This window comes from Nestor notabilis, unplaced genomic scaffold (assembly GCF_000696875.1).
Source record: "Nestor notabilis isolate BGI_N333 unplaced genomic scaffold, ASM69687v1 scaffold10963, whole genome shotgun sequence".
NCBI classification, from domain to species: Eukaryota; Metazoa; Chordata; class Aves; order Psittaciformes; family Psittacidae; genus Nestor; species Nestor notabilis.
The window spans coordinates 1-12,614 of NW_009923346.1; the positions used below are offsets into that span (position 1 = coordinate 1).

Consider the following 12,614-nt stretch of genomic DNA (forward strand, 5'->3'; position numbering starts at 1 on the left):
CCAAAGCTGCGGCCACGCTTGGACCCCGGACCCCTCCTCTGCACCCCACGCCCGCACCATGGCATCCGGACCTAGACCCGCACCCGGACCCCCCCGAGGTGGAGACCTACGGGAGGAGCATCCCTCCCTCTCCCCGCCGTCTGCTCGTCCCCGCGGCAGCGACCCTTGCCTCTGCCGCCGCTCGCTGCACGGAAGGGGGGGGTGTACCCCTGGGTCTCACCACCCCTGTATCCAGGTGCCCTGGTTTGGCAGCATCCTGGCTGTGGGCAAAGCGAGCAGAGTCCAGGGCTGGGGCACCTGGCAGGGAGGAACTTGCGGGGCGGGGGGAACCTGAAAGGGAACATTGGCCTCCAGGCGATAGTTGAAAATAGTGCTTGAGGATGTAAGGGACAAAAGACAGGGCAGTAAACCGGCTGGCAAACTGTGTAGTACAGTGCCTTAAGCCTCTTGGTTCTATTCTGTATGATGTTTTGTTCATTCCCTGTCGTGGCTTAGCTTATCAGCAAGGCAGCTGCTTAATGTAGGGTTTTTTCCAACACTACAGAACTAGCCTTTCATGGCCCCAGACCATACATATTTCCCAGAGCAGGAGCCATGTCACTGCAAGGGACACTCACTGCAAAACAAGTCCTGTCTGCAGAACTGTTTTATGAACAAATAGTCCTGGAGTCAGCAGCAGTGCTCATGCTATGGAAATCCTTCAGATCCAGTGGAAGGCTTAATTTTGTCAGGGGCTGGCAGAAGAAGGAGAGGCAAGCACAGGCACTTTCAAACAAAACACATGCCATAAGAGATTGTTTCACCCCAGTCCCGAGGGATCTGTGTTCATGGCACAGAGGGAAGTTCAGTTTCCATCTCATTCTGCCCTTGTCCTCTCCCAGCTACAAGCAGCAGGGGCAAGCGACACCCATTCTAAGGGTGCTGGAGCAATTTATACCCATTTATACCTATTGTACAGCTACTCCTCCAGGAGTGTGTGCATCACAGATGCTACTGTTCCAGGGGTGAAATGGAACAAGGAGTAACATTTGTACCATTGGGATTGCAACGTTTTGTCCTTGCCTTTCATACCTGTCACACTGATGAGGAGTTCAGCAATGGGAGCACTAGCAAAGGAAAAAAACCCCTATCATATACAAGCGATTAAATGTCACAGAACAACCTGGGACAGCAGCCTTCATAGCCCTGGAAAGAAATATCCTCTTCCTAAATCAAAAAAGGATAGGTTCCTGAGCACAATCACGAATCGATTGTAAGAAAAATAAATGCCAAGTACCCTGCAAGCATCCGTCCATTATTTCATCCCAAACGACAAGCTGGTTTGCTCTTCAGAGCAGGAAGCGCATCTTCTGTCCAGGCATGGAAAAGACAGAGCACGTTATGGATGAAATGAGGGCAGCACTGGTAGTTGAGCTTTGGGAAGGTGGCAGGGCACAAGCAGAGCATTATTTGAACAGAATCCCTGGGACAGAAACATGTTGCAGGAAAAGAGTAATTCAGTAGGTGGTGCTTAGCGCCAGCATCACAAGCACGGTCTCTCCTCTGGGATGCTGAGCACCCAAGTGCATGAAGTTACTGAAGACGGAAGGGGAAAGGGTACTTCCCAGAAGAAAAGATGATAGGTCCAAGCTTCTGGCCAAGTCCTGGTTTGGGTAACCGTGCTGTCTTGTCCTCAGTACTACAAATTGTCTTTAAGATTCTGCTCTCGCCCAGCTGGCTTGTACTGTGCTGTGACTTTGGCTGTCTTAAAACTACTGCCACTTAAAACTGTCTGTGTTGGTTGGTAAGATGCGTCTCTCTCACACACACACAGGAGGTGAAATATTGCATTCTTCTCTTGGCTTAGATTCAATGAAAAACTAAACAGGCCAAGCAAGACTTTAAATAAAGCTTTGCCTATATATGAGCAGGAGGAAAAAATCCCCTCCAGAATTGGCTTGAAGTAGCATTCATGAGGAAAGTATAAAAATCATACACCATCCACAAAGGGTACTGTTCTCCACTGCTTAGATATTAGGAAAACGAATCTTCCCTGTGAGGGTGCTGAGGCGCTGGCACAGGTTGCCCAGAGAAGCTGTGGCTGCCCCATCCCTGGCAGTGTTCAAGGCCAGGTTGGACACAGGGGCTTGGAGCAACCTGCTCTAGTGGAAGGTGTCCCTGCCCGGGGCAGGGGGGTGGAACTAGGTGAGCTTTAAGGTCCCTTCCAACCCAAACCAGTCTGTAATTCTATTTTAGAGCTCTGATTTTCAGCCATCTCTTTCTTCATCTTCACAGCAGCATCCCCATGGCCCTCTTCACAAGAGCCAGCAGTCATCCAAACACCACCAACCCCATTCCCTGTGGAGCAGACAACACTACGGAGCCTTACCTGCCACACTCGCATGCCTACTACGCCCTCTGCTACTGCATCTTGATTTTGGCCATCATCTTTGGGAACGTCCTGGTCTGCTTAGCTGTGCTGAGGGAACGTGCCTTGCAAACCACAACGAACTACCTGGTGGTGAGCCTGGCGGTGGCAGACTTGCTGGTGGCTATTTTGGTGATGCCATGGGTGGTGTACCTGGAGGTGAGTTGGACAGAACCTTGGGCAACATGGTCTAGGGTGAGGCATTACTGCCCATGGCAGGGGGCTTGGAACTAGGTGATCTTAAGGTCCTTTCCAACCCAAACCATTCTATGATTCTATGATTAGCAGATCTTAACCACAGTACGAGTTTACCATGATACCGCATGTGTGATTGTGTTCCTAATGAAGTCAGTAGTAACGTTTAGGCTGATGTGTGTGGCACAGTCCTGGAACTGGCCTGCAGAATGTGTACAGCTAGGTTGTGTTACATCAAATGATTAAAAAGCAGGGGAAAAGAGGGGAAGCAGAGGAGGGAAGCCATTCCAACAAGACAGATTAGACTCTGCAGTTTGATGTCAATCAAAAATGTATTATTAAAAGTCAAATTTTATGTTAGACTGGAGTAGTCCATCACCTCAAGCATACTCCAGTCTTTAATGAAATCACAATATGCTTTTGCATTAAACTTAGCACTTCCTGTGGTCAGAGTGAGACTGAAGCGCATCTGTGGAGCAGCCTCTGCCCCCATGCAGTACTGTGGTCACAATTTGTGACCATGAAAGTAGGCCCATTCCCTAGTTCTGTTTGAGACTCATTCAAGATCCATTTCCATATGTGGAGCTCAGCTAATCAAAGTAGCTGATGCAAGAGTCACCCAAACAACAGGCAGAAAAAGCCACATACATCCCAAACTACCATTCCCAGCATTGCACAGTATCTCCTAGAGAACCAGACTGCAGGACTCCAGCAAGACTAAGATTTTAAAAAACAGTCCAAGCTCATTTAGGTATTTGCTGCTGTTTATGGATGAGCGATGCTACCAGCGAAGCAGAAATGGCATCTTGCTTCAGTACACTATGGGCCTAGAAATTGCCAAGAAATAATTCAGTCTCCAAAACCATGTATAATACCTATTCATCTACTGAACATTTGCCAAACCAGACGTCTGAGACCTGGCCATTATTTATGAAGCAGCTAAAGGTGGATGAATACCTCAGGTTTAAATGTTGCTTTTGAACTTTGTGCTTTACACTCAATTTTTAGAGCCAGCTGTGGCCTGGACTTCTCCATAAAATTTGTCATTTTATCCATCATGCAGACAAGAACCCTATCTTTCCAAAAGGCCTCTTGGGAAGGCTGTGATAGAGCAACTATAGGAACATTTTATAGCCTCAAAATCCTCATCTCCACCTAATGAAGTTTCTGGCACAAAAATGCATTCAGCACTGTGTCTAGCAATCTCCCGGGGTCAACAGGTAGGTCTAATATACCAGTTCTGTTACCCCATTTCTTTACTGACCTCTGATGCTGTGGTTGGTGCAACTACTGGCTCACCAAGGTGTCCAAGACAGTGGCTTTAAGGTATCCTGCCCACTGGAGTTTGATGGCATTAAACACCATCATACCTTCTAGTCATCATATAAATGGAGGGGTACATGTAGCAGCATGACCTGGAGCATCCTTTTCCATCTTTTCACAACATCCAGTTCTACCTTCAAAGGAGAAAAAGGTTTCTGAAGATGATTGTCAAAGGGAGGACAGACAACTGAGTTACTGCAGCTTTACCACTCGTCAGCAGGCCCAACCATGTGTGTGCTCTTAGTTACTCCCACCATGCAAAACCATAAGCAGCCGTTTCACCGCTGCAGGGAGCTAACAGCACCCCCAAGAAGAACACTCTTAAACACGAAACACTTAAGCGAGCATGCTTAGATGCACCATTACTGGGATGCCTGTCACCACCTGATGCAGCTTCATGTTCCTACTTTCCCACCCATGTACACCTCAACACGGCGTCATCATACACATCTGATTTACAGACATTCTTTTGGTTTTTGTAAGGCTTCAGCAGAGTGATGGATTTGCAGAAGCTTACGAATGCAGAGTCATTTTTTTCATTTTCTTTTTTAAACTAGACCTCCTTTAGGGTCGGAAAGTTTAAAATAATAAAACTGCAGTTTTGTGGATAAAGCAGACCGTTCATCAAGAAAGATGAAGTGAGAACCTGACCTGAATAGTCTTTAGGGAGCTTTAAGCATTGTCTTTAACATAGCCAGGATTTCAACCTTCACTCTATTCTCGCTTCTGTTGCATATGCACTGAGGGGTAATGAGAGACTGCATCAGCTCATCTCTCTGTGGTTTGCTCTTGTCAGCTGTAAGAGAAGAATATTTGACCATCCACCTCACCCAAGCAGTTGTGAGGATTCATTCAATTGATACCTGTGATGTGCTTTGAGATTCCTGGACAAAAGGCACCAAAGAGATAAAGAACAGCTACCCTGCGAGCACATGAAAACCAGAAATGCACACTAGCAAGTTCTAACTGCTGTAGCAAAGATGAGCAGAGCAATAAAAGGAATAGCAGAAATAGAATTTTAGAGGTTATTAACAAGCCCTATAATAAAAAGGCTCTTCTTCATTATTAAATTCCAGAATAAATTCTGGGCTTGCATACCCTGCAGGTAAATATTAATTTCACTGACTTCAGCAGAGCTACTCCCCATTTTAGAAGTTGAGGCTCATGAAAGTGAAGATGGGTTTTAAGCCCAAATTGGTCAAGCATCCTCTTAATACAAGCCACAGCTTAGTATGCAGGTGGCATGGTCTGAATACGTCACCCCTAGAGGGTTTACTTCAAAGCCATTCCCACCAGCACCTTCTTGAGTTTTAATGGTTCGCATTCTTGGGCTTAAAACCTGAATGTGCTCAGGACCTGGGAAGCTCCCTCAGTTAGGTGCTTGCACATCTGTTGGGCTAGCAGCAGACGGCTTTCATGCAAACAGCTGGCACCAGCTCCTGGTGGAATGTTCTTCAAACTCCACAAATCACACAAACATTGCCTCACATTTTGCCTCACGCTACCAGAAACGTCCCTCACTGCAAACCATTGCAAAGGCTCCCAGCAGTTACAATTAACCTGTCTCCAACTTTCTTAACTTCCCACTAGGGGACTGCTGTTAATCCCCCACAAAGCACCTTTTCTCCAAACTGAACAAGCCCCGTTCCCTTAGCAGCTCCTCACGGGACAAGTGCTCCAGCCCCAGGGACTGTCTTGGTGGCCCTCCACTGGACTCACTCCTGCTTATCAGTGTTTTTGCTGTACTTGGGCCACAAAAGAAGTGGTTTTGACTTGCTTAGACCGCAAGAGGCCAGTGGTCTAAATGTAAGCAGAGAGACTAGGAACCAGTGCCAGTTCCTGACAGCTTCCCAGGATCCAGCTGAACCAGCAGGATCTATGGGGTTGAACACTGAAGGCTTTCTCCAAGCAAGGACTTTCCTTCCTCTTTCTCTCCTACCAGCACAGCATTAGGTTTGTTTGCTGTAGTAATCTAACAAGCTTATCTGTGGAAAGCAGGCTGCCTCCTTGGTCATCTCCTACAAGGAGGGAGTACTGAGGCAGACCACCTCGCTTGAAGCCAGACTGTCATCCCCCAAGGAGAGCAGTACCACACAGTGCTTGGAACATATTGGTGTCAACTGAAAATGTTATTATCAAGAACTCGGTGGCTAGGCCAAAAAAATGCATTTCTCCATCACAAAGGTTGGTCACAGCTACGCTTTCATGATTGCACGCTTCAGATTAAAAATTCAAAACCACCAGGACAAAAGCTCAACGTGGTGGCAAACCAAACCCTTTATCTGAATAGCTTGTGAGTTCTCACTCAGATCCAATAATCAAAATCTGTAACTGAGATAAGAATCCAAACAAGGTTTTGGAGAAGCCTTGGGTCTCAGGTCTCTCTTTCATACATAAATGCATAAAATTTGCAGCACTTTTCCAGCTCACTGCCTGCAAGAGAACTCCAGCAGCTAAGCTGAGAAACACTTCCAGCCCTTAGATTTTCTCAGATAATCCTTAATCAAAGGCTATATACAGTGATACCAAATGCAAATCAGTTTGTCATGCTGGGCCTTAAGGGAAGGGGTAGCTGCTATCTATTTCTTCTCCCTCCGTAAGAGTAACTAAAGGGCTGAAACTGAGACGCAGCTCCTTCTTTGCAACCTACCACTGTGTTATCTTGCACACAACACAGGTGTCTCAGTTTCCCTCTACACATCACAGTGGACATGAACTCATGGAGCTGTTGAGATACTTGAAGGAGACCACCTCCTTACACGGGGCAAAACAAGGCTGACACTTTTGTGGTTGCTTGTGCAGGTGACCGGAGGAGTCTGGAACTTCAGCCGCATCTGCTGCGATATCTTCGTCACCATGGATGTAATGATGTGCACAGCCAGCATTTTAAACCTCTGTGCTATCAGCATTGACAGGTGAGAGCCAACAGCATCCAGGGGGATAGTCTGGAGGTGTGGGACAACTCTGTGCCTGGCAGGGACAAGGAGGTGGGATTTGCATGGGCAGCACTGGGGTGCTCAGGAGCACAAGCCTCCCTGCAAGTCTATCACTGCTGCTACTGCTGTTAATATGGCTTGACCCACCACGTGCTAGGAGATGTCTGCACGTCGGGGCAGAGAGGCACAAGCAATAAGACATCACCAGTAGGCAATCGACCACATCCTCATGCTTCTTAAAAGCAGGAACCAGAATTGGTTATCTAATTCCCATTGAGTCTTAAGGAGTCCTCCTGGAGACCTCACTTAGGAAGTTTTAATGAACAAAATCCTGCCATATACACAGGGAGGGGATGATGATTATTACTGTATGATCTTCAGCCTTGCCCTGCTTTTCTGCGTCTTAAAACTGAGCCTATTTAAAATAGCCACGCTGAGGGCTGGGAGCCAAGACCTTGCTGCACATGGTGCTGTTCGGACTGAGAAGTGGGGGAAGGAAAAAAAACACTGCATGCTGTACTTTTGTGGCTCGGGGGTAATTGTACAAAGCTGCTCCTAATGCTGGCTTGGTCTGGCATACCAGCTCCCAGGCTATCCTAAAGACAAGGCTGCTGTGCCTTCCAAATCCTAGCCTTGCTGAGCTGCATCCCCTGAGGCACCCTGGCAGCTGAAGGCCCTGGACACCCACCCATGGGCAACTCTGTCTGTCAGTAAGGTCAACACCAGAGCAGGCAGCTGAGGCACAGAGTGCAGCAAGCTGTAGTTGCTCCAACACTGCTCTTTCCCAGCAGTGCACATATAACCTTAGGGGTTTCCTGGGGTTTCTAGATCCATCTGGTATCCCAAACCTTGTAGCTTCACAATGCCAGCAAATCTGCAGAGTGTTTCTCTGCAGTGCTGTCAACTAACTCCGATTTCCTCTGTTCCACCTCCCAATGCCCCACTTACCATTTCTGCAAACTGCTGATCCCATTATCCGGTTTCCTTTCCTCTTCCATTTCTTTATCACGTTCACTATCATGTTCCCTACATGGCTTTCATTGCTCCTTTTAAAACCTGGTCCTTTTCCTCCCTCCCTCTTTCTGGAGCTGGTTTGGCCCACAGATACACTGCAGTGGTGAAACCAGTTCAGTACCAGAACAGCACTGGGCACAGCTCCTGCAGAAGGGTGTCTCTCATGATCGTGATAGTCTGGATGCTGGCGTTTGCAGTGTCATGCCCTCTCCTCTTTGGCTTCAATACTACAGGTAGGTGACACCCTTGAACAGCAGCATCCAGTGAGGGGCTGAAAATGGAGCTGCCCTGTGTACAGGCAGGTCATTTAACATGGGTCACTTGCCAAGTTGCAGGAAATTTTAGGAAACTGGAAAGCACACTATGATGAGAAAAATCTCTGGTGCTGCAGAGCACATGTGCTCTTGTCTATAAACTTGCCATTTACTCAGGCAGATGCTGACTATTGCTCTGAGGACAAATCTGCCTTCTTTACTGCTAGATTAATGCCCATCAAAGCATCCAGGTCTACAGATCCCCCCCAGTCACTCAGCACATCCAGTACACAGACTTACTGCATCTTGGAGATAACAGGTCCAGACACAGTTCTAAATGTGATACAGGACAGATTTCCAAACAGCAAGGACTGCATACTGGCACTGCTTGTGAGAAACCTCTTTCCCATCCAGCAGGCTGTTTGCTTCCTCACCTAATCCCTTGAGGAAAGCAAACAGTTCAGCCTCCTCCTTGAAACCGGGTTGGTCTCTTTCCCCTCACCTAGAGCAGACCACTCTCCCTGGCGGCAGAGGGGCAGGAGAGCCTTCCTCCCCTCTGGGCCACAGGAGGAAGTCTTCTGCTCCTCATTCATCCTCTGTGAAGTGCTTGAGGCAAGAAGGGAACAGGGGGTGGGAAGTACTGCTGTCCCTCCCTGCCTGGTCCAGAAAGATGAGGGTGAAGGCACACCCCTGCAACCAGACAGCTCAGAGGAATAGGAGAAAGGGTGGGAATAGACATAAGAGAAGAAAAGAAGGGAGATCCATGCTGGATCATGCTAAATGGCCCTAGGGTCCCTTTTAGGCACCAGTTAGGTGAGTGGCTAAGGACACAATTAATTTGCAGCAACAGAGATAGGAGATAACTTGCACTCCTTAGACTTTGCCGTTGTCTGCCGGCCACCACTTGACTTGCACTGCCAGTGCACCAGAGCTCCCTTGTACTAAACTGAAGCAGCTCAGCCTCTCCTCTGTCTCTCTCTTCTCCTTCCCAGGGGATCCCACTGTCTGTTCCATATCCAACCCCAGTTTCATCATCTACTCCTCTTTGGTGTCCTTCTACCTCCCCTTCCTGGTGACCCTGCTGCTCTATGTTCGGATTTACCTTGTGCTAAGACAGAGACAAAAGAAGCGAACCCTCACCCAGCGGGGCAGCCACAGCGCCAGCGCCGAACTGTGTTATGCGCACAAAGTAAGATTCATATGACTACAGAAGGAGCTGTCAAAAAGGGCACGACATGCATCATCTCTTCTGCTTAAAGGGTCAAAGCACAGAACAGAAAGCATAAAGAAGGGACATGATATGTTTTCATTCTATCCCTCACTCACATACCATGATATTTGAGATGCAGAGGCTCCAGTTAAATCCTCGCCAGCCCTCTAGAAAGAGGATAATCCGTATGTGTCTCTGCCCTCTAGAAACAAGGCAAAGGCTACTTCAATATTTCTTCAGAGCAAGGCTTTTTCAGCCATGCAGAAGTCTGGCTAATTTCTTCATTTATCAATTTTAATGTCTTCATTTATTGTTTTTTGCTGTGTGAAGCTTTGTTCTCAGGGCTTCACAGACTTTAACCTAGATTATTTAAAAAAAGAAAAAAAAAAAAGAGAGAGAAAAACCAAACCAAAACAGCTCTTCATCTGACAGACTTAAGAGGTCAAAATGCTCACGGTGCACAGAGCATTTGTTCCACTGACCTTTCTAGATGAAATATCTGCAACCATGGGAACCAGCACAGTGGTTTGAAAGGGATCGTCTGGTCATGAGTATCCACTTGTTTTACTCACTTCTCACAGTGAAGCTGCCTTAATAAATGGGTGGGGATGTTGAGGGGAGCAGGGCCAACACAAAAATACAAGTGAAAGGTTATCAGAGCAGGTGTTTCAGCTTTTCTTGTTCTCATGCTTCTCCTCAGTGGGATGGAAGCAGAGACTAGTCCAGTGCTGGTTCGCCCCTCTGATAAGCCAGCTCAGTCCAGAGGATAAGGCACAAACCTAAGAAGAAAGCGGGGCTAAGGATGACTCCTACAACTTTCCTTGTCATCCTCTGACCCAGTGAACGGTTTGCATGGTTCCCAGTCTCTTTGTGGAATCCTCTTTTGCAGGAACACTTGGAGAGAAAAGCTTTGCCAAACAGATGCCAAGGCACCTTTCCCCGCTGTCTGCCACTCAAATGCTCAGGCCAGGAGATGTCTACTAAAAGGAAGTTGCTGACTATCCTCAGCCTGCAGCGGTACCGCAGCTTCTGCCATGAGGCATCCCTCACCAAGACACCCAGGATCACACAACACAGCAGGCTGGAAGAGAGGAGAAAGAGTACCAAGCCAGGACTGGAGGTACGGAGGCTCAGCAGTGGCAAGACCATCAGCTCTTTGAAACTAGCACACCAGCAGCCCCGGCTGATCCAGCTTCGGGAGAGGAAGGCTACACAGATGCTAGCTATTGTCCTGGGTGAGTGAGAGCCACTCTATCTAGTGGGGGGCGAGGGGTGATGGTTTGGGACTTGCAATGGCAAGGAATCTCCTCATACAGTATTGAGATTTAAAAAAATGCAAGCCAAACCCAGACTTCAGCTTCACTGCTCCTAAAACTCAGGAGAGACAGAGATGGGGCATTTAGGGATCTAGGGAAATGCTCTCAAATGTTGAGAGCCAAGTATCTTAGTGTTTTATTTACTATGTTTTGTTACCCTTTTGTTTTAAATCAGTGGCCAACAACCCCTGCTAGAGGGAGCAATAGCCAACACCTTTGCTTTCTCTTTTCCTTTATTGTAAAGTTGCAACAGTCCTAAGTTTCCACAGGAGAATGGTGCCCCAGTCACCTGCCAGAGTCACCAGATACACTGCTTCCCCTCGTTAACTTGGTAGTAGCAGGGAAGTGATGCAGCCTCATCGTAACTGTTAAAAGCAGCTAAGGCAGCAGTCTTTCCCTCTAAGTTGTGACCACTGTCTTTTTGTCAATTGAGGCCATCTCTGAAGCCACCTCCATCCATACACATACGTGGTCCCAAGGAGCTGAAGCTCTTGCTAAGTCCCTCTGTCTCAGTAATGTCACCTTTAGCATCTACCAAATGCAGACACATGCATGGAAATAGTGAGAGGATGGAGGGAGAGGACACAGGTCAGTGCCATCTACCTTTCTGAGCAGTTGTTTCTCTAAAGTCCTGGATTGTTTTCTCCTTCTGTTTAAACCCAGGAGCATTCATAGTCTGCTGGCTGCCCTTCTTCTTGATTCATATCCTGAACACCCACTGCCCATCCTGCCATGTGCCCCCAGGGCTTTACAGTGCCAGCACCTGGCTTGGCTATGTGAACAGTGCCCTCAACCCCATCATCTACACAACCTTCAACACTGACTTCCGCAAAGCCTTCCTCAAGATCCTCTGCTGCTGACCACAGGACTGGCACTGGGCTGCACGGGCTGCGGTTTGTGTTACAAGTGCTTCCCACTTCTGGGAAAAGAGGACAAGACACAGAGGCAAACCAGTGAGTCCCTCAGCATTGGGCACCGAGAGGCAGACCCAGGCGTGCAGTGGAAGATCAGCCACCACAGTGCACATGGGACCCAAGCAGACAGCATCTCGTCTCCCTGCCTATGTGCTGGCAATGCATTTGGCTTCCCAGTGCTGGAGCCTCAGTCTGCAGAAGGCACCCAGCTCATGCACAGCATGAGGGTAGAATATGACCTGTTTCTTAAGGATCCTATCCCTTCAATCACGAGCCAACTTAGAAACAGAGCACTGAGAAATGACAGTATCTTTGTTGTCTCTGTCAAAAGGTTTGCCTGTAAAACTGGGTCAGTCTCAGTGCTTGAGTAAATTGCCCCAGTTGCAAATGAAACCTTCCCTTGTGCTGCCAGATTGTATTTTATTGCTCCTTGTAAGGTAGAGAGGTGGCTACCACTCCTCTGGCAGGTCAGGTCGCATGAGAAGTATAGCACTGTCACAAGTGTCCCCTCTCTTCCTAACCTGAGGACCAGGGACAGATTGGCTGCTACTTAACTACCACACACCCAGTCATCTACTGGGGACACTAACTAATGAATAAGGCCTAGGATAGCTCCAGTCATGCCTGCAATAGATTCAAACCTGTTTCTTTTCTCACCTGGGCCAGGTTGCATGCACCTTGCCTCAAAATTTGTTTGTAGTCTCTTTGGAACCAATCTCTGTACTCCTTTCCTCATCAGGAGCACTGCTAGATTATGGGTTTGTCCTGTGCTGTTGTGATAACTCCTGTTACAGCCCATGCCTGTGAAAGAGCTGTTTCAGTAACATCCCTCCCTGTAAGAAAGGATGTGTGCCTCAGGATCAGACCCAGGACTCTCTCTGGCTCCCCTTACTGGTATACTTGTCAGCACACGGGGCATCCATACATCCCAGCTTCCAGGAGCTGGCCAAATACAACCCTGCCACGGTCTCCTTTCCCAGCAATATTTTACAAAGGCATCTGCAGTAGCTCCTAGATGAAAATACTGACAAGTCCTGCTGTGCCA

The 12,614-nt window shown here is 47.9% G+C and overlaps 1 protein-coding gene across 1 annotated transcript; it reads left to right on the forward strand.

Annotated features, from left to right (window-relative positions):
- Positions 1–2,284: 2,284 nt before the first annotated feature.
- Positions 2,285–11,515, forward strand: DRD3 (dopamine receptor D3). The gene is made up of 6 exons (XM_010012091.1): positions 2,285–2,566; positions 6,728–6,840; positions 7,966–8,108; positions 9,122–9,318; positions 10,229–10,574; positions 11,319–11,515. The coding sequence occupies exons 1-6, from the start codon at positions 2,285–2,287 to the stop codon at positions 11,513–11,515; spliced, it is 1,278 nt and encodes a 425-aa protein (XP_010010393.1).
- The last annotated feature ends 1,099 nt before the right edge of the window (positions 11,516–12,614 follow it).